Source organism: Larus michahellis, chromosome 25 (genome assembly GCF_964199755.1).
Source record: "Larus michahellis chromosome 25, bLarMic1.1, whole genome shotgun sequence".
Classification (NCBI taxonomy): domain Eukaryota; kingdom Metazoa; phylum Chordata; class Aves; order Charadriiformes; family Laridae; genus Larus; species Larus michahellis.
In genome coordinates, this window is record NC_133920.1 from 2,593,298 (window position 1) to 2,615,162 (window position 21,865).

A 21,865-nucleotide genomic window follows, 5' to 3' on the forward strand; every position below is an offset into this window, starting at 1 on the left:
GTGGGTGTCTCCACCCTGGAGCCCTTGCACAGAGCTGCGATCAGCTACTCGACGTCCCATAGGTGGAGGCGTCTGCCTATCATTCCCCGTCAGCCAATAAGAGCCGCAAATCTCCCCAGGAAGGCGGGATCAGCCACCTGTGCTGGAGGGGAGCATGCCGCCTCGTCTCCGTGCCCCCATAGGCTGCCTCTACCTTCTCCTGCGCCAGCGATTGGTAGGTTCTCCTGTCAATCAAAACCAAAACCTTCAACTGAAGAGGCGGGGCTTGTTGTCCTCTCCTGTCAGCCAGGTGCCACTCCAACCGAGATTCGGCAGCCGATTAGCTGCTCTGCCTATCCATCATCACCACCTGAGCCTGCCATTCGCCTCTCAGCAAGGTGGTGCCCACATCCCCCTCAGGGGGAAGGATCTCCTTGCCTCTGATTGGAAGGGCGGCATGCCCATCAACCGCCGGCGAGCCAGCCCATTGGCTCCCCGCGCAGTAGGCGCGGTTTGGAGCCAGGTCTCCCCGCGGCGGTTTATTCCCGGGCGGACATCGGCGATTGGTTGTGGCGCCGTGGGGGGGCGGGCGGAGGCGCGGAGGCGGCTCGGTGATTGGCTGAGGGGCGGGGCCGCCTGTCAGTCAGTGTCAGTCAGGGCGGCGGCGGCGGCGGCGGCGGGTCCCCCCATGGCAGCGGCGGGGCCCGCGGCGGCCGCGGCTCCCGCTCGGCTCCAAGCGGCGGTAGCGGCGGCGGCGGCGGCAGGGGCGGCGGCGGCTGGGGGGAGCCACGGCCCCCCTCCTCGGTGACAGCCGGCGGTCGCCATGGCAGCGCCTCGGAGGTAGGAGGGGCCGGGCCCCCTCGGGGGGGCTCCCCCCTCAGGAATGGGGGGGGGACGGCTGTGGGGGGTGGTCGGGCGTAATCACCCCCCCCAGTGGGGAATTGGACCTAAAGCTCCCCCTTAAGGTTGAGTGGGGGGGAGGTTGGGAGTACCCCCCCTCCCCGGGGTGAGGAGGTAACTGGGGGGGGCGCTGTGGGGGGTGGTCAGCGGTAATCACCCCCCAGGGGGTAATTGGGCCTGAAGATCCCCATCATAGCCTGGGGGGGGGGATTGGGGGTAGCCCCCCCCTCCCGGGGGTGAGGGGGTAATTGGGGGTGATCCCCCTCTGGGGGGGGGTATTGAGGGTAAATCCCCTCCCAGGCTATGAGGGGTGTCTATGGGCGTAATACTGGGGGTGGGGGGTAATTTGGGGTAAATATCCCCCCCTCAGTCTATGGGGGGAGTGATTAGGGTTGCCACCCCCCCGCCCCCCACAGCTGGGTCGTTAATGGGGGGAGCCTCGCCATTTTTCTTGGGGTATCCCCCATATGAGGGGAGTGGCATTGGGTTAACATTGGGTTAATCCCTCTGCCGGCTATGGGGGGGCTGCTGGAGGAAACCCCCCCGGACTATGGGGTAACTGGGGGATACCCTCCCCCTCAGGCTAAGGGGTTACATGGGTTTCCCCCCAATTCCCCCCCACTTTTGGGAGGTAACTGGGGGCTTACTCCTCCCCCGGAGCAAACCATGGGGGTGCCCCCCACCATGATAAATTGGAGGGTGGGCATTGGGGATACCCCCCTCCCCCCGCCATGGGTAGGCATTAGGGATGCCCCCCCACTATAAAGGGAGACATTGGGGGGGGGTCACCCCCTATTACCCTCCTTTATTGGAGCCCCCCTGCCACCCCCCCCCCCCCATTACTGCCTGCTCCTGTGTGCAAAGAGGGTGTTGTCCCTCGTTTCTTTTTCCATTAAAATAATGAGATTTTGGTCAAAAAAACAAAAAAGGGTGTGTGTGTGTGTCTGCGGCAGACGGCTGCCCCCCCCCCCCTTATCACAGTCACCGACCCCCAAATGTCATTTACTGGGGGAGGGGAGGCTTTTTTCACCCCCCCACCCCCCCACCTCAGTGCACACCCCTCCTCTCCCCCAGCATCCCTGTGCCCCCCATCAGTGGGGAGGGGACTTCGGGGGGGGGGGTCCCTGGGTGCCCCCCAAAACACTCAGCAGCCACCCAGAAGATGGAGCAACGGCGGCCGCAGCCCCGGGAGCCGCGGCTTTGTGCCGTCCCCGGCGCCTCTCTCCTTTTGGGTTGAAACCCAGGGATTTTAGCTTATGCCGGAGCGACTCGTGATTCACACCAAATTACAGGGTTTTTCCCCCAAAATTCCACCCCCCCCGTGCTTTTTAATTTTTCCCCTTTTTCTGCTGGTTTTCCATCAATCGGGGGCTTCGCCGGCGGCGTTTAATACCTGCTGCCACCAGCAGCTTGGGGGGGAGGGGGTGGAAGAAAAACCCACAGTATTTGGTGAAAAATCCCCAAAGACACCAGTTTTGGGGCTCATTTCGGCCCATTTAGGACTGCGAAAAGCACAAAAATCACGACCCAAGTGGCATTTTGGGTAGTTTTTCCCCTAGAAAGCCACATTTGGTGGCCAGTGCCAGGCAGGGGGGTCGTTTCCTTCTTCCGTTTCGGTACTGAATTCAATTTTTATCTGGTTTTGTGTGGGTTTTGGTTGGTTTTAAATCCAGTGGTGTTTGGGGGGGATTTTAGCTTAAAATTTACACCTGCTTCACCCCCCCCAGTGGCAAAAATCATGGTGTTTAAACCCATTTTTATCCATTTTCCTCCTTTTTTCCACCAACCGCAGGTGTTGGTGAAGCTCAAAAACGTCCCACTGAAATATTTGGGGTTTAATTAAATTTTTTTTTTTCCTTATCCGGCTGCTTTTGCATGTTAAAAATTGGATTTTCTGGCAAATTGGCGGATTTTTGATGGCTTGTGTTTGAGGGAAAGTCGACGTGGCTACCCGGCACCTCCAGAAACTGCTGCTGAAATTGGGGGTGAACACCCGTTTTGATGAACTTTTAAGCGGAGCACAGAAAAAACGTGGAAATGGCTCCGAGACACGGCAGAAATGGTGCAAAAAAGGCGCAAAACGACACTGAGAGACGCTGAAAAAACGGCGTAAAAATACTGTGAAAACGGGGTGGAAAAGGTGCAAAATGACACTTGGAGACGCTGCAAAAAATGGGTGGAAAAGGCATAAAACGGCGCAGAAAAGGCATAAAAAGGGGCAGAAAATGCACAAAACGCCGTGGAACGGTACAAAGCTGCATGGAAAAGCTGTGAAAATGGGTCCAAAAACCTACAAATTGGGAAATTTTAAGCGTAATGTGGGAAATTTTAATGATTTCCTGCCCAAATGCTCCAGCTCGAGGTTGGTGTCTTGACGTGTTGCTGAAATTGGGCTTTTTTGGGGAAAAATGAGGCAATGTGAGACATGGGGACTTTGGGGACACCTGGGGACCTCGAGGACCGAAAAAGTTATTTTTTTTATTAACTTACTGTCACAAACGGGCTGAAATCGGGATCAACCAAATGCCTTTTTGGGCCAGTTTCCTAAAAAACAGAGCCTGGGCATCACGGTGGCATTTCCAGGACCATTTCCACCATTTTTTTCCCCCAATTTTTGCAGCGCCTTTGACAACCTCCGCTCCAGATTTTTATTTTTTTTTCCTCCAAATTCAAGCTTTTTCAGCAAAAAACAAGCTCTCAGCACGATGGGAATCCCTCCCTGCTGCAAAACCACCAGGATTTCACCCCAAAAACCTGTTGAAAAAATTACAGTTTGTCTTTATTCCTCTTTTCCCATTTCCACCTGTTTTTTCCTGCACATACTAAACAACATTACCACCCTCCTGCCTCATTTTTGGGGTTAAAATCATGCTTTTTGGCCATCCTATATTCATCCGTGCATGATTATTGCTTTTATTCCCCCCTACATTGACGTGAAAATGAATTTTCCTAAAAAAAGCCATTTCAGGACATTTTCACAGCCCGGTGAACCCTGGCAGGTTGCGCTTTGGCCGCTGTTTGATCAGTAACTTATAATTTTTGCAGCAAAGCTCTTCTTTTGTTGTTTTGTTTTTATGTTACAACAGTATTTTGGGCGATATCAGCAAGGTCTTGCGGGGAAATGTGAATTATAAAAAATAAATTAATGGCTTTCCTGGAGACGATGGTGCAGCTGGACCAGCCCCGTCCCACGATGGGCACCGTGGGGCTGAATTAAATATAATTAAGGATCATTTCCCACCCCCACTCCCCCCTTTATAAAATTTCCTGCTTAATAAGCAAATTTGCGGGAATCCCGTTAACGATTGACCCGATTCTTCCCCCGAAACCGCTCTGTTAATTTTGCTGCTTTTTGGAAAACCGTTAACCAAACGGCACGGAATTTCCCCCGTTTGCGCTATGGCTCTGTTTTCCCCGTGCCCTGTCATTGTTTTCAACTCATTTTGTTCCACCAGCCCATTTTTCCCCCCCAAAAAGGGTCAGAAACATGTTATTTTGGTTAAAACCCCCCTGATTTTATAACTTAATCTGCAAATTAAGCCCAAATCGGGTAAATCACACGTTCACGGTGCAACCTTTGGGCGCTGCTGCTTTTTCTCTCTTACCTCCGCTTTTTTCATCCCTGAGGGTTCATTTTGCAGCATTTTTTCACCAAAAAGAGAGTTTTTTCGACCCCCAAAAAGCCGGAGCTTCCTTGAGGGATCCCAGTCGCTGCCGATCCTCCAGAAAATCCCCTCTGGAGTCACCGCTTGAACCCTTCTTTTTGCCCCACTCCTCAATCCACTCTTTTCCACCCCATTTTTGCCCATCCCTGCAATCCCAGACCAGGACTCATTCCTCCCCAGGGAGGCATTTTTTCCATAAAACCCCACCAAAATGGGCAAACTGGGCATTTGTCAACCCCTGAAGCAAACCCCCAGCGAGGGCAGCTTTCTATCCATCCATGCTGGTCCCTTCCTTCCCAAAATTGGGCTTAATTCCACTTTTTTTAGGCTAATTTAGTTCAACTAATTTAAGGCCAACGCGGGATGATGTGCGTAGGCCTGGCTTGATGTGAAAATGGGGCTAAAATGGGGTTTTTGGGTGGAATTATGTGAATATTGTGGTCGGCTGCAAACCAAGTGACGCTCGCGTCCTCTTTTTTATCAGATTAGCTAAAACTGGGTTTTTTAAAGAGATTTGACGCGATGCAGTGAGGAGGGAAAGATGGGGGGTGACGTCCTGCTCATGCTGATGCCCGGTTTTCCAGGTGAGACCCCTGAAATCCCTGTGGATTCGGCGCAGTGCCGGATTTCCCCCCCTTCCCCGGCCCCGGCACCATGGCGTCGCCGGCCGTCAGCCCCGATTCATCCTCCCACGAAGCCCTTTCCTCCGTCAACTCAGCCCCGGCCTGTTCGCCCACCTCCGACTCGGAAAACCTCAGCCCCGACGAACTGGAGCTACTGGCGAAACTAGAGGAGCAAAATCGGTGAGTGCTGGGCAGATATCCACCTTTTTGTCATTGTTTTTTTCCAAGCTTTTCCCTTAAAATCAAAGAGAAATGGGCAAAAATGAGCTGCTCCCTGCCCCTCCCCAAGCAGCGCTCCAGCCGGGGGTAAAAACGCTTCGGTTTATTATTTTCAAGGTTATTTTTTTTTGTTTTCTTCTTTGAAAGCAGCGGGGTTTGCTCCTTCAGGCGGGAAAAAAGGGAATTTCTGGAAGGAGGCGACTGTTTGGAAATAAATAATAAACCCACCCACTTTGTTGGGTAACAAGCCCCGAGGCTCATTTGTCCGAAATGTTGGGCAAAAATCTCCATCCCCCGTGTTAAAACGGGATTATAATCAAGACCTGAAATGCAAATTTCCTCACAAAGCTGTTTTTAAGCAAATTTGCTGTTGGAAAAACCCCTTGGAAATCCATTTTTTTAAACAAATTCGTTAAAGAAACCATCCCCAGGGCAGCTGTCGGCATCTGGCTGGGGCAAATTGCTCATCCGGGGGCTGTTTTGGGGTGCTTTGGGGGAATATCTCCCTTTTTGGGGTGGTTTTGGAGGACTCTCTTCTCCTTTGGGGCGTTTTGGGGGAATATCTCCTCCTTTGGGGCTGTTTTGGGGGAATATCTCCATTTTTTGCCGTGGTTTTTAAGGACTTTCTCCTCCTTTGGGGCATTTTTGAATGAATCTCTCCTTTGGGGCTGTTTTGGGGGAGTATCTCCTCCTTTGGGACTGTTTTGGGGAAATATCTCATTTTTAGGGATGGTTTTGGGGGAATCTCTTCTCCTTCAGGGCTGTTTTGGGGAAATATCTCCTCCTTTGGGCCTATTTTGAGGGAATATCTCTTTTGGGGGCTCTTTCCTCCTTTGGGGCTTTTCTGGGGCTATCTCGGTCTCTCGCAGGCTACTGGAGGCCGACTCCAAGTCAATGCGCTCCATGAACGGCTCGCGAAGGAACAGCGGCTCCTCCTTGGTCTCCAGCTCCTCGGCCTCTTCCAACCTCAGCCACCTCGAGGAGGACACCTGGATCCTCTGGGGCCGGATCGTCAATGAGTGGGACGAGTGGCGGAAGAAGAAGGAGAAGCTTCTAAAGGTGAGGAAACTACTTTATTTTTAATTATATTTTAACCCCGCTGTAAAAATCTGCAGCGTGATCTTCCCGCTGACGGGACAGGATGTCTCCCCATCCACAAGGAGCTTCCCCATCTTCTTGAAACCCGTTTTCTCTTTTTTTTGCCTTGTTTTTCTCCAGGAGCTCATCCGCAAAGGGATTCCCCACCACTTCCGTGCCATTGTCTGGCAGTTGCTCTGCAGTGCCACCGACATGCCCGTCAAAAACCAGTACTCGGAGCTACTCAAGATGTCCTCGCCCTGCGAGAAGCTCATCCGACGGGATATCGCCCGCACCTACCCGGAGCATGAGTTCTTCAAGGGACAGGACAGCCTGGGCCAGGAGGTGCTCTTCAACGTCATGAAGGTAACGTCTTTCCTCCAACCGCAGCGGATCTTGGCCGCAACCCAGACACCGCTTTGGGTTTTGAAGCTGTTTTAACTGGATATTAATTTTTGATGGCTTTGGTTTCCACCGCAAGCTCCTGGAACCATCACTTCTTGCAGCGTGACAGCCCTTTCCTCGCAAAGGGACCTTTTCTGGGGGGAATAGCTCCTCCTTTGGGGCAGTTTTGGGGAACTCTCTCCTCTTTTAGCATGGTTTTGGGGGGAATATCTCCTTTTTTGGCTCTGTTTTGTCCCAGACCTCATTTTTCCTGGTGAGTTTTATTCTGAATTAAGAAACAAATAGTTGGATATTTTGGGGTCTAAATTCAAGTGCAGAGCAACATCGTGCTCACAGGAGGTGTCATTAACCAAAAAAAAAAAGCTATTTTTGATGGCTTCCCTCCACTCTTGGCTTCCCACAGCAAGCAGGGATGGTGGCCCGGCCAAATCCCTGCTCAGACTTATATTTATTTTGAATTTTTTTCCTTCCTTCCTTCCAGGCCTATTCGCTGGTGGACCGAGAGGTCGGATACTGCCAGGGTAGTGCCTTCATCGTGGGACTGCTGCTCATGCAGGTTTGTGATGACCCCAGGGTGAGGAGGAGCTGCCTCGATGGGTTTTTAACACCCTCTGGAGACGGGGTTGGGGAATAGGAGCCTTTTTCTTGATCCTCAGGAGCAAAATGGGCTCGATCCCACTTAGTCCTGATGGGTTTAAAATCCCCTGTTCGTATTCCCCTTCACCTGGGGACGGCTCCCAGCACGTCCTATCCCATCCGATCCCATCACCTGATGGAAATAGGCTTCAAATCTGGAGCCACAGCAGAGTTTTAAGGGGGAATCATGTCCTTTTGGGTCTCCAGATGCCCGAGGAAGAGGCCTTCTGTGTGTTCGTGAGGTTGATGCAGGAATATCGCTTACGGGAGCTCTTCAAACCCAGCATGGCTGAACTGGGGCTCTGCATCTACCAGTTTGAGTACATGCTGCAGGTAGGCACCACCCCACGCCCCCTAAAATGGGGGACAAGGACAAGGAGAGGTAGGAGTGAGGTGGCAGCTCTTGGAAGAAATGGGTTCCTCCAGTGGGCTCTTGTCCAGCAACGCAGAGATCCTGGGGACGTCTACGAGATCCCCCGAGGACCATCCATGATTCTTCAAGGGGGACATCAATGACCATCCATGAGACACCCAAAGGGGCCATCCATGAGACAGCCCAGGAACCATCCACGAGATGCCCTGAGGGACATCCATAAGACCCTGGGGACCATCCACAAGGTCCTCCCCCAGAGGACCTTCCATGAGACCCCCTCAGGGACCTCCACAAGACCTCATGGATCTTTTAAAACCTCAGCAGCCATGAATGATCCCTAAAAACACCCACCATTCCCCATTTCTCCTCATTTCCTCCATTTCTTCTGTCCAGGAGCAGCTGCCGGAGCTGAACATCCACTTCCGCTCACAGAGCTTCCTCACCTCCATGTACGCCTCGTCCTGGTTCCTCACCCTCTTCCTCACCACCTTCCCTCTTCCTGTGGCCACGCGCGTCTTTGACATCTTCATGTACGAGGTAACGGGGCCGCAGCCAACACCGTAAACCACAAAGGGGCCATGACCACATTTTCCACTTGGATGTGGAAATGTTCTTCCCACTCCAGCTGGTCTGGTTTTGGGGAGAAAAACCCCAAACCCCAGCTGGGAAAGGTGATGGTGTGGGGTCAAGCGTGGACCCTTCCTGTAGGGCCTCGAGATTGTCTTCCGCGTGGGGATGGCGCTGCTGCAGTTCAACCAGGCTGAGCTAGTCCAGCTCGACATGGAGGGCATGTCCCAGGTATGTGCCACTGGCTTTTGGCATGGATTTGTCCAATGATGGATTGTGTATTGGGGCAGATTTCTCCAACAGAACACGTTTTGGGGCAGGTTTCTCCAACAGAACATGTTTTGGAGCGGATTTGTCCAACAGAACATGTTTTGGGGCAGATTTGTTCAATGAATCATGTTTTGCAGCGGATTTGTGCAACGGGACATGTTTTGGAGTGGGTTTGTCCAACGGGATGTGTTTTGGAGCAGATTTGTCCAACGGGACATGTTTTGGGATGGATTTATCCAACAGGATCACGTTTTTGGGCAAATTAATGCAATGGATTGTGTTTGGGGGCGGATTTGTCCAACAGGACATGTTGTGGGGCAGATTTGTCCAATGGAGCATGTTTTGGGGTGGATTTGTCTAATGGAATGTGTTTTGGTGCATATTTGTCCAATGGAACATGTTTTGGGGCAGATTTGTCCAACGGAGCATGTTCTGGGGTGGATCTGTCCAACAGGACATGTTTTGGGGCAGATTTGGCCAACAGGATGTGTTTTGGGATGGATTTGTCCAACAGGACGTGTTTGGGGGCAAGTTTGTCCAGTGGATGGTGTTTTGGGGCGGATTTGTCCAACGGATTGTGTTTTGGGGTGGATTTGTCCAGCAGGTCGTGTTTTGGGGCAAGTTTGTCCAATGGATGGTGTTTTGGGGCAGATTTGTGCCATGGATCATGTTTTGGGATGGATTTGTCCAATGGATGGTGTTTTGGGGTGGATTTGTCCAACAGGACGTGTTTCGGGGCAGATTTGGCCAACAGGATGTGTTTTGGGGTGGATTTGTCCAACAGGACATGTCTGGGGACAAGTTTGTCCAGTGGATGGTGTTTGGGGTGGATTTGTCCAATGGATGGTGTTTTGGGGCGGATTTGTCCAGCAGGACGTGTTTTGGGGCAAGTTTGTCCAATGGATGGTGTTTTGGGGCAGATTTGTGCCATGGATCATGTTTTGGGATGGATTTGGCCAACGGATTGTGTTTTGGGCTGCTTATTTGTCCAACGGAACGTGTTTTGGGGCAGATTTGTCCAATGGAACGTGTTATGGGGCAGATTTAGGCAACAGGCCATATTTGGGGGTGGATTCATCCAATGGGCCATATTTGGGGGCAGATTTAGTCAACGGGATGTGTTTGGGGGCCGATTTATGAAACAGGTTACAGTTTTTGGTGGGTTTGTGCAACGGGCTGGATTTATGCAACGAGGGCATGTTTTGGGGGCAGATTTAGCCAACGGGCCCCATTTTTGGGGTGATTTTACCCATCAGGCCCTACTCTGGGGTTGGTTTTCGCGATGGCCTGTATTTTGGGGCCACGTTTCATGGCCAGTTTCCGTCCCCGCAGTATTTCCAGAAGGTGATCCCTCACCAGTTTGACAGTTGCCCTGACAAGCTCATCCTCAGGGCCTTCCAGGTCAAGTACAACCCCAAGAAGATGAAGAGGTGAGATGGGAAGACGGGCTCTTATGCTCGGAGGGGGCTCCCCCCAGTAGTCACGGGGCACAGGGCCAGGGGTTCTGGTCCCCGTCCTTGTGTCCCAGCCTTGTCCCCATGTCCCCAAAAGGCTGGAGAAGGAATACGCTGCCATCAAGAACAAAGAGATGGAGGAGCAGATCGAGATCAAGGTGAGATAAGTGTTGGCGTCTTGGGGCCGCTTGAGCCATCCTTGTGGCCGCTTGGCCCATCTCTGGGGCCAGTTGAGGCTTCTTGGCATGGTGTAGCCTATCTCTGGGGCCATCTTAGCCATCCTGAAGCCACTTTGGCCCATCCCAGGATCACTTGACACATTCCCGGAGCCGTTTGAGCCATCCTGGATGGCCCCAGGGCCATTTAAGCCATCCCAAGGCCACTTTGATTCATCCCTGGGGTCATTTTGAGCCATCCCAGTGCCATTTAGCCAATCCCTGAGGCCACTTGAGCCACCTCAAGGTGACTTAGCCTGTCGCTAGAGCCACTTGACCCATTCCTAGGGCCACTTGGGTCACCTTGGGATGACCTAATCTGTCCCTGGAGCCACTTGACCCATCCTCAGTGCCATTTGAGCCATCCTGGGGTGGTTTGGCCCATCCCCAGGCACATATGAGCCATCGTGGGACAACTTTGCCCACGCCTGAGGCCATCTAAGCCATCCTGGAGCCACCATGACCCATCTCAGGGCCATTTAAGCTGTCCCCAAGGCCACTTAGCCCATCCTGGGTACCATTTAGCCTGTCCCTAGCACCTTTTGAGCCATCCCCAGGGCCACTTGAGCCCTCATGGGGCAGCTTAACCCATCGCTTGGGCCATTTAAGCCATCCTGGGGCCACTTTTACCCATCCCATGGGCCATTTGAGGGGTCCCAAGGGCCGCTTAAGCCATCCCGGGGCCACTTGGCCTGTCACAGAGCAGTTTGAGCCATCCCAGGGCCACTTTCACCCATCCTTGGGGACGTTTGGCCCATCCCTGGGGCCATTTGAGCCATCCGTGGGGCCATCTAAGCCATCCTGGAGCAACTGTGACCCATCCCAGGGCCATTCAAGCTGCCCCCAGGCTGAGTGTCCCCGCTGGGGACATCAAACACCGCCCCCCCCCGGGGCTAATTCTTCCCCATTTTCCACCCTTCAGCGCCTCCGCACGGAGAACCGCCTGCTGAAACAGCGCATTGAAACCCTGGAGAAGGTGAACCCCATGGCCCAGCACCCCAAAACTCCCCTGGGGGCACTCAAAACCCCCCCTGGGTGCACCCAACCCCCCCCAGGGGCACCCCAAAACACCCCTGGGGGCACCCAACTCTGCCCCACCACCCCAGAGTACCCAAAAACCCCCCTGGAGCACCCAAAATATCCCCTGGATCACCCCAAACTCCCCCTGAGTCACCCATACTGCCGCTGCCCAGAGATCCCAGCACCCATGGGTGCACCCCTGCAACCTCCAGCACCCCTTTTATGGGCCGCACCCCCAAAATCCCCCCCCTCCTGGCACCATTTTGGTGCAAAAATAGGAAATTTAGGTCCAGCGGGTGGCCGCTTCATCAGTTTTCCACACTAAATCTCCCTCTGGGAGGTGGGAAACGCTCCAGTTTAGGGCCAAATACCACCATCCCCATATTTCCCTGCCACGGGGGAGGAAAAGAGCTAAAATTCTTGGAAAACACCCCAAAAATGGGAAGCGATGATGCGCGGGAAGGTTGCCGGGTGCCTCCGCCTTGCGGCTTCTCTCGCTGCCTCCGTCTCCTTCGTTTATCTCGTTACGTCTCTCCTCTTTTTCTCTCTTCTTCCCCGGCGGCCGCAGGAGAGCGCGGCTCTCGCCGACAGGCTCATCCAGGTAGCGTCAAAAATAGCTATTTTTCTCTTTTCCGCTGTGTTTTAACCCTTTTCTGCCCCCTTTTGCTTCCCAGCCCGCCTGCATCTGCCTCATTGGGGGAAGATTTGCCCCTTTTTCCTGCTTTTCCGGAGGCTCCCGCGCACCTTCCCCGCTTCGGGGGAGGTCGGAGGGAGGAGGATTTTGGGGGTGGTTAGTGAAAATGGGAGGTTTTGACCCATTTTGGGGCTCGGTGGAAAGTGGGGGGTGGCGCAGTGGCACTTGGCCGGGGGCGGGTGTGTGGCCAAGATGGGGTAAAAGCCACCGTTTTGATCAGTTTGACCAAAATATGTGGATTTTGAGTCATGGGTCGTGGGGTGAGAGCAGCTCCGAGGGCACAAAATGGCCCTGGAGGTCCCCGCAGGGCTGGTGTCGCCTCCTGGTCCTCCGTGTCACCTGCTGTGGGGTTGCTGTCACCCCCCAGGGCTGGTGTCACCCCTCCTTGTCTGCATTGTCACCTGCCGTGGGGCTGGTGTCATCTTCTGGGGCTGGTGTCACCCCCTTTTCCTTCATGTCACCCTCCTTGTCCCCAGTGTCACACGCCACAGGGCCAGCATCACACTGGTGTCACCCCCTCGTCCCTGCTGTCACCTGCTGCAGGGGGGCTGGCGTCACCCCCTCATCCCTGTCATCACCTTGCTGTGGGGCTGGTGTCACCCTCTGTGGCTGGTGCCACCCCCTTGTCCCCAGTGTCATTCCCTTGTCCCCAGCCTCACTCACCGGGGGACTGGCGTCACTCCTCATCCCTCGTGTCACCTCCTTATCCCCAGCATCACCGCATGTCCTCGGCGTCACCTCATGTCCCCAGCATCACCCCCTTGTCCCCGCCACTGCCACCACACCCCTCCCAGTGACATGCTGATGGTGGGGGGGGGAGAACCGGGCACACCACGCCATGGTGGTGACACGTCCCCTGCTGTCCCCAGGGCCAGGTGACACGGGCGCAGGAGGCAGAGGAGAACTACATCATCAAGCGGGAGCTGGCGGTGGTGAAGCAGCGCTGCACCTCGGCCACCGAGAACCTGCAGCGCGCCCAGACCACCATCCGTCAGCTGCAGGACCAGCAGGTTGGTGTCCCCACGTGTCCCCAGATGTCCCCAAGATGTCCCCAAATGTCCCCAGGCATCCCTATTGCCCCCACACATCCCCTCCTTTCAGTTCGTGCCCTGCTGCAGCCCGGATTTGGGTGCGGGTGGTCGGTGCCACCACCGTGGGCAAGGGAGGGGACGGGCCTTGTACCCTGTGGGTGACACACTGGGGACGGTGGCAGGGGAACCCACGCTTCAGCGAGGAGTTTGTCACCCACCTGGAGACAGAGCTGGAGCAGTCGCGGCTGCGGGAGAGCGAGACCCTGGGTGCCCTCAAGGAGATGCAGGATAAAGTCCTCGACATGGAGAAGGTGACGGGGATGGCTCGCGGGTGTCACTCATGGGGACAGGGATGGTCCCATGAGTGGCCCTGGGGATGGGGAGTGTCACACAAGTGGTCTTGGGGATGGGGATGGTCATGTGGGTGGCACTGGGGGTGGTCACACGAGTGGTTCTGGGGATGGAGAGTGTCACACAAGTGGTCTTGGGGACAGGCAGTGTCACATGAGGGGTCCTGGACCTGGTGTCCCCTGTCCCTGAGGATCCCCAGTGCCACAGAGCTGTCCCCATGGGGTCCCCCTGTGCCACATGTCCCTGGGGGATCCCATGTCCCCTGTCACCTCCCCGCAATGCCCCAAGAATGTCCCCACCTCCACCTGGCAGAGGGGAACGAGTCCTCGGTGCCACCACCCCAGGGTGTCCCTGCCGATGACCAGTGCCACCACCCCGAGGTGTCCCCCATGACATTTAGTGTCACTGTCCCAAGATGTCCCTGCCGGCGTCCGGTGCTGCTGTGCTGGGATATCCCCACCCCAGGGTGTCCCCACTGATGTCCCCCGTGTCCCTGCAGAGGAACAGCCTGCTGCCGGACGAGGACAACGTGGTGCGGCTGCAGGAGGAGCTGCAGGCGCTGGCGCTGCGCGAGGCCGAGGCCGTCAAGTCACTGACGGAGCTGCAGCAGCAGGTGAAGGACCTCAGTGACAGCTGGCAGGTGAGGACACGGACACCTGGGTCACCCCCCCAGACACCTGAGTCACCCCCCTAGATGCCTGGGTCACCCTCCCAGGTTGCCTGGGTCTGTCCCAAATGCCTGTGTGTGTCCCCCAGCCCGGAAGCCTGGGTCTCCTCCTGGCCACCGGAGTCCCTTGTTCTAACATCTAGGTCCCCTCCTGGCCACCTGGGTGCCTTGTCCTGACGCCTGGGTCCCCTCCTGGACACCTGGGTCCCTTCTTCCAACATCTGGGTCCCCTCCCTGCCACCTTTGTCCCTTGTTCTGATGCCTGGGTCCCACACAGCCACCTGGGTCCCCTCCTGGCCACCTGGGTCCCTTGTTCCAACATCTGTGTCCCCTCCTGGCCATGTAGGTCCCTTGTTCTGACACCTGAGTCCCCTCCTGGTCACCTGGGTCCCTTCTTCAACATCTGGGCTCCCTCCTGGACACCTGGGTCCTTCCCAGCCACCTAGGTCCCCTCCTGGCCACCTGGGTGCCTTGTCCTGATGCCTGGGTCCCCTCCTGGACACCTGGGTCCCTTCTTCCAACATCTGGGTCCCCTCCCTGCCACCTGGGTCCCTTGTCCCAGTGCCTGGTCCCCTCCTGGCCATCCGGGTCCCTCATCCTCATGCCTCTGTCCCCTCCCGTCTATCTGGGTCCCTCACCCTGCCACCTAGGTCCCTTGTTCCAACATCTGGGTCCCCTCCTGGCCACCTGGGTCCCTTCTTCCAACATTTGGGTCACCCCCTGGCCACCTGTGTCCACTCCCTGCCACCTGAGTCCTTTGTCCTGAGAGCTGTGTCCCCTTGTGGCCACCTCATTGCCTCCTGGCCACCTGGGTCCCTTGTGCCAATCTGCAGGTCCCGTCCTGGCCACCTGGGTCCTTTCTTCCAACATCTGGGTCCCCTCCTGGCCATCTGGGTCCCCTCCTGGCCACCTGAGCTCCCTCCTGGCCACCTAGGTCCCTCGTCCCAATGCCTAGGTCCCCTCCTGGCCACTTCGTTGCCTCCTGGATCCCTTGTCCCAGTCCCTGGGGGTCCCCTCCCTGCCGCCTGTGTCCCTCATCACAATGCCTCCGTCCCTTCCTCTCCACCTGGGTCCCTCATCTTGCCACCCGGGTCCCCCACCATCCTGGTGGGTGCCTGATGGGTGCGGGGGACGCAGGCTGGCCGGGCGGGCGGGCGCTGGAAGGATTCCCCGCAGCGGAGCAACGCCAACGCGCTGCAGGAGGCCGTGGTGGCCGCACGGCTACGGGAGGCCCAGGCCCAGGCTGAGCTGCGGGCGCTGCGCCAGCGGGTGCTGCAGCTGGAGACACAGGTCAGAGCCCGGGGGGGCTCAACCCTGGGGGGGTACTGGAGTTGTGGGGGCTGAACTGGGGGGTACTGGGGTCATTGAGGCTGAACTGGGACTACTGGGGCTGGGGGTTCAGCTACTGGGGTACTGGGGGCTGAACTGGAGGGTATTGGGGTCATTGGGGCTGAACTGGGGGGTACTGGGGTTGTGGGGGCTGAACTGGGGGGTACTGGGGTTGTGCGGGCTCAAATGGGGGGTACTGGAGTCATTGAGGCTGAACTGGGGCTACTGGGGCTGGGGGGTGATGCACCAGTGGGTGCTGCAGCTGGAGACACAGGTCAGAGCCCGGGCCCTGAACTGGGGGGTACTGGTGTTGTAGGGGCTGAACTGGGGGATACTGGGGTTGTGGGGGCTGAACTGGGGGTGCTGGGGCCTGGGTGCTGGGTGCCGTCGCCCCCAGGGCCAGATCTGGGTGCAGCAGACGTTCATGGGGCTGAGGGGGTGACAAGGACCGTGGTGACAGTCCTGTGTCCCCCCTTTCCAGGGCCAGACCCGTGACAGGGTGGGGGGGGAGGTGACAGAGAGGTGACAGGGTGGTGACAGCGGTGTCCCCTGCAGGGCCAGATCCAGCGAACGGTGCTGGGCCGGGCGGAGCAGACCTGCGCGGGGCTGAGGGGGTGACGGGGATCGTGGTGACAGTCCTGTGTCCCCCCTCCCCAGGGCCAGACCCATGACTGGGGCGGGGGTCGGGGGCTGTGTGTGCTGGTGGGGGTGTGGTGACAGGGAGGTGACAGCGGTGTCCCCTGCAGGGCCAGATCCAGCGCACGGTGCTGGGCCGGGCGGAGCAGACGTGCGCGGGGCTGCGGGAGCAGCTGCGGCTGGCGGCGGCGCAGAGCAAGGGGCTGCAGGCGCAGCTCAGTGAGAGCCACCGCAAACACGCCGAGGCCCAGTGCAAGGTGGGGACAGCTTGGGGACAGCTTGGGGACATCCCTGGGGCCCTCCGCTGGCACCTCCCGTGGGTGCTCCCTGTCCCCTCCCCTGTGGTACCCACAGACCCGCCCTGGGGACACCCGTGGCCCCTCCGCAGGGGACACCCGCAGACCCTCCCATGGGGTCTCCATGTCACCTCCCATGGGCTCACCGTGTCCACTTCTGTAGGGCCACAGTGTCCCCTCCAGGGGGGTCAATGTGTCCCCTCCCTCAAGGTCCCAATGTCCCCTCCAACAGGGTCCTCGTGTCCCCTCCAACAGGGTCCTATTACCCCTCCAATAATGTCCCCTCCGCTGGGGTCCCCATGTCTCCTCCAAAGGGGTCAGTGTGTCCCTTCTGAGAGGGTCCCAATGTCCCCTCCCACGGGGTCCCCATGTCCTCTCCAACAGGGTCAATGTGTCCCCTCTAAGAGGATCCCAGTGTCCCGTCCCATGGGGTCCCTTGTCCCCTCCACCAGGGTCCCCATGTCCCCTCCAAGGGGGTCAACGTGTCCCCCCTGAGAGGGTCCCAGTGTCCCCACCAGTGGTGTCCCCGTGTGCCCTCCAATGGGGACCCCATGTCCCCTCCCATGGGGTCCCAGTGTCCCTTCCCGTAGTGTCCCCTTGTCCCCTCCAGTGGGGTCCCCGCCTCCCATCAACTGAGCCCCCAGCGTCCCCTCCCCTGGCCTTCCCTTGTCTCTGGGGACAGGGAGGTGGGGCTGGAGCCTTGCCTGCGGGGAGGGTGGGTGCCACAGGGGTGGCCCTGGTGTGACACGAGTGTCCCCAGAGCAAGGAGGAGGTGATGGCGGTGCGCCTGCGGGAAGCCGACAGCATGGCAGCCCTGGCCGAGATGCGACAGCGCGTCGCTGAGCTGGAGATCCAGGTGAGCGGGGACAAGGGGACACGAGGCGGGGGGGGACAAGGCGGGGGGACAGGGTGACGGGGTGATGGGGTGGGGGGAGGGGACGGGCACCCGCTGACCCGCGCGCACCCGCAGAGGGAGGAGGGGATGATCCAGGGGCAGCTCAACCACTCAGACGCCGCCCAGTACATCCGCCAGCTCAAGGACCACATCGACGAGCTCAAGGCCGAGGTAAGGCACCCATGGGTGCTGCAGCACCCACGGCCTGCACCCACGGGTGCTAGGGGACCCCTACCCTGCACCCATGGGTTTTGGGGGACCCACATCCTGCACCCATGGGTGTTGGGACACCTGTACGCTCCACCCGTGGGTGCTGCAGAACCCGTACCCTGCACCCGCGGATACTGTGGGACCCGTACCCTGCACCCACGGGTGCTGCGGCACCCACGTCCTGCACTCATGGGTGCTGCAGGACCAGTACTCTGCACCCATGGGTGCTGGGGAACCTGTACCCTGCACCCACGGATACTGGGGGACCTGTACCCTGCACCCACGGGTGCTGTGGCACCCACATCCTGCACCCATGGGTGCTGCAGGACCCATGTGCTGCACCCATGCGCTTTAGGGGACCCGTGTCCTGCACCCACAAGTGCTGGAGAACGTGTACCATGCACCTACGGGTGCTGTGGCACCTGCATCCTGTACCCACGGGTGCTGGGAGATCTGTACCCTCCACCCATGGGTGCTGCAGGACCTGTGCCCTGCACCCATGGGTGCTGTGAGATCCATGTCCTGCAGCCACGGGTGCTGCAGCACCCACATCCTGCCCCCACGAGTGCTGGAGGTCCCATATCCTGCACCCACAGAGACCGCGGGACCCACACCCTGCACCCATGGGTGCTGGGGGACCCATATTCGTGCCACCTGTGGGTGCTGTGACACCCATATCCTTAATGTGGCACCCACATCCTGCACCCGTGGATGGTGTGGGATCCGTACCCTGCACCCATGGGTGCCAGGGGACCCACATCCTGCACCCACGAGTACTGTGGGATCTGTACCTATGGGTTCTGGAGGACCTGCATCCTAAACCCACGGGTGCTGCAGCACCCGCACCCTGCACCCATGGGTGCTGGGGGACCTGGGTCCTGCACCCATGGGTGCTGGGGGGGGGGTGTCGCATCTCCTGCACCCATGGGTGCTGGGGGACCTGGGTCCTGCACCCATGGGTGCTGGGGGGGGTCCCATCTCCTGCACCCATGGGTGCTGGGGGTCCCGTACCCTGCACCCATGGATTTTGGGGGACCTGCGTCCTGCACCCATGGGTGCTGTCTCCCCTGTACAGGGTCTGGCACCCGTGACATGCCTCAAGGACCCTTCCCTGGGCGGGGGGTGACACCACTGTGCCAGGGACAGGGGCCATTCTCATGTTGTCCCCGGGGTCACCCACCCCCCCGGGGAAGGGTCGCCGATGTCCCCAAGGCCAGGACACGCTGGGGACGATCCCCAGCCATCAGCGAGGTCCCCTCGGTGCCATCGGCGATGTCCCCGCGGAGCCACGTGGCACCACCGGGACAGCTGGTGACAGTCTCTCCCCATCTCTCCTCCCTCCTCCCCTTCTCTGCTGGCCCTTGTCCCCTCCCCTGTCCCTTTGTCCCCTTCTCTCTCCCACCCCTCTGCCTGTTTTGTCCCCCACCCGTCCCCTGGTCCTTCCCCGTCCCTTGTCCCTGTGCCCGTACCTTTGTCTTCATCACTGTCCCCGTCCCCTTGTCCCTGTCGCCCATGTCCTTGTCCCCTGTCCCCTTATCCCCACCTCCCTGTTCCCTGTCGCCATGTCCCCTTGTTCCCTTGTCCTTTGTCCCATCACGGCCCCGTGTCCCTGTCCCCATCCCCTTGTCCCTGTCCCCTTGTCCCATCACCCACTGTGTTTCCATGTTCCTTGTTCCCACCCCTGTCCCCTTATCCTGTGTCCCATTGTCCCCCATTCCCTGTCCTGTGCTCTTGTCCCATCACCCATCGTGTTCCTGTGCCCCTTGTCCCTGTCACCTTGTCCCCTTATTCCCGTGTATCCTTGTCCCTGTCCCCTTGTCCCCATCCCATCCCCTTGTCCCCATCCCTATCCCCTCATTCCCTGTCCCCTTATCCCGTGTCCCATTGTCCCCCGTCCTGTCCCCTTGTCTCCCATCCCCTTGTCCCATCCCCCATCGTGTTCCCGTGTCCCTTGTCCCCTGTCCCCTTGTCCCCTGTCCCCGCAGATCCGGCTGCTGCGGGGGCCACTGGCCTTTGGGGCGGTGGGGCTGGGGACACGCCTGGGGGACGAGGACTCTCTGGGTTCCTCCGACGAGGAGCTGCCACCCTTCGCCCTGACCCACGGGGACATCGGGGACCTCGGGGACATGGGGGACAGCAGCGACAGCGAGACCGAGGGGGCACCCACGGCACCGTGACCCACGGGGACGTTGGGGACATGGGGGACAGCAGCAACCGGCGAGACCCAGGGGGCACCCATGGCACCCTGATGCATGGGGACAGTGGGGACGTGGGGGACAGCAGTGACAGCGAGCCCACCCCAGGGACCCTGACCCATGGAGACATGGGGCATGTGGGGACCTGCTGGCCCCATGGCACCCTAGGGGCACCCAGGGGACATTAAGGGACGCCCACAGCACCCAGGGGACACTGGGGGCACCTATGGGCCCTGTGGCACCCAAGGGCCGCTCAGGGGACCCTGTGCCACCCAGGGGGACACTGGAACACACCCAGAGGACACTGAGGGACACCCATGGGCCCCACAGCACCCGGAGGACACTAGGGGACACCCAGGGGACACCGAGGGACACCCGCAGCACCCAGAGGACACTAAGGGACACCCATGAGCCCCACAGCACCCAGAGGACACTAAGGGACACCTGGGGGACACTGAGGGCACCTTATGGGCCTGGTGGCACCCAAGGGACACCCGGTGGGCCCCATGGCACCGTGAAGATACTGAGGGGCACCCAGGGGACACTGAGGGCACCCATTGATCTTGTGGCACCCAGGGGACGCCCACAGCACCCCAGGGTGGGATCTGGCGGGGGGGGGGCGGCGCTGAGCCCCTGGGAGGGCCCCGAGCACCAACTGATTGGGTGGATCCCCGGGGGGGCCTGATCCTGGGGCACTGCTGGATCCCCGAACGGCCGGGTCCTGGGACATCGAGGGATCCCAGGATTCTGCTGGATCCAGCACGTCGAGGGATCCCTGGGCACCGCCGGATTCCCAAACAGCTCGATCCTGCACACGGAGGGATCCTGGAGAACCACTGGATCCCCGAGGGACTCGATCCTACGCAGGGAGGATCCCGGGATTCTGCTGGATCCCTGAATGGCCGGATCCTGCACACGGCTGGATCCCTGAGGAGCCCAATCCTGTGCACGGGAGGATCCTGGAGAACCGCTGGATCCATGAACAGCTGGATCCTGATGCTCTGCTGGATCCTTGAGGGGCCTGATCCTGTGCGTGGAGGGATCCTGGGGCACCGCTGGATCCCTGAGGGCCCGATCCTGCACACGGAGGGATCCTGGGGCACCGCTGGATCCCTGAACGGCTAGATCCTGGGACACTGAGGCATCCTGGGATTCTGCTGGATCCTGCGCACGGAGGGATCCTGAGGCACCGCTGGATCCCTCAGGGGCCCAATCCTGCGCATCGAGGGGTCCTGGGGCCCCGCTGGATCCCTGAAGGGCTGGATGCTGTGCACAGAGGGATTCCAGAGGACCACTGGATCCCTGAGCAGCTGGACCTTGCGCACGGAGGGATCCTGGGGCACCACTGGATCCCTGAGGGGCCCGATCCTGCACACGGAGGATCCTAGGGCACCACTGGATCCCTGAACGTCCAGATCCTGGGGCACCACTGGATCCCTGAGGGGCCCGATCCTGCACACGGAGCATCCCAGGGCACCACTGGATCCCTGAGGGGCCAGATCCTGTGCATCGAGGGATCTTGGGACGTGATGGGACACCCCCTCCCCCCCCCCCCAAAGCCAGATCCTGGGCCACAACCGGACCCTGGGACCCAACCGGATCCTGCACCCGGTGACCCCTGGGTGCTGTGGGACCCCCCCCCCCGCCCCACCGACACCCACCCCCTCCCCGGGACACAGCCGGATCCCCCCAACACCCCCCAGGACACGGGGGGGATCCCGGCCCCCAGCCGGATCCCAGCCACGGCAGGGCCCGATCCTGGACATTTTTGGGGGTGGGGGGGGGACACGGACCCTGAAATGACCCAGGAAAGGGCCCGATCCTGCCCCCACCCCCTTCCTCCCCCCCCCCCCGCATCGCTGTTTATACCCTGTACAGAGAAATACAGACGCTGTGGGACAATGCGGCCCCAAAAAGCCTCAGATTCACCCCAAAAAAACACCACCGGCACCCCCAAAATGCCTGAGATTGGCCCCAAACCCTTGGATTTCACCCCCCAAAATCTTCTGGCATTCCCCAAATCCTTGAGATTGGCCCCAAAAGGGCCCCTTGCGACCCCAAACCCCCTGGAATTCACCCCCCAAAAAAAAATCGGGGACCCCCAAAATCCCTGAGATTTGCCCCAAACTCCCGGAATTCACCCCAAAAAAATCTTCTG

At 58.7% G+C, this 21,865-nt stretch overlaps 1 protein-coding gene across 6 annotated transcripts; it reads left to right on the forward strand.

Moving 5' to 3' along the window:
- Positions 1-677: 677 nt before the first annotated feature.
- On the forward strand, positions 678-21,244 carry EVI5L (ecotropic viral integration site 5 like). 6 transcript variants are annotated; one of them, XM_074566965.1, is made up of 20 exons: positions 678-819; positions 5,263-5,347; positions 6,256-6,445; positions 6,605-6,829; positions 7,350-7,424; positions 7,712-7,837; positions 8,271-8,414; positions 8,586-8,675; positions 10,047-10,144; positions 10,266-10,326; positions 11,306-11,359; positions 11,972-12,004; positions 12,967-13,107; positions 13,311-13,439; positions 13,979-14,119; positions 15,284-15,436; positions 16,222-16,368; positions 17,168-17,263; positions 17,378-17,473; positions 19,498-21,244. In XM_074566965.1, the coding sequence occupies exons 3-20, from the start codon at positions 6,281-6,283 to the stop codon at positions 19,687-19,689; spliced, it is 2,166 nt and encodes a 721-aa protein (XP_074423066.1). In that variant the 5' UTR covers positions 678-819; positions 5,263-5,347; positions 6,256-6,280; the 3' UTR covers positions 19,690-21,244. The 6 variants fall into 6 exon arrangements, with proteins under 6 accessions (XP_074423066.1, XP_074423060.1, XP_074423065.1 ...); XM_074566959.1 differs by having other exon boundaries at positions 680-819; positions 5,129-5,347; XM_074566960.1 differs by lacking the exon at positions 678-819 and adding an exon at positions 5,071-5,128.
- Positions 21,245-21,865: the final 621 nt, after the last annotated feature.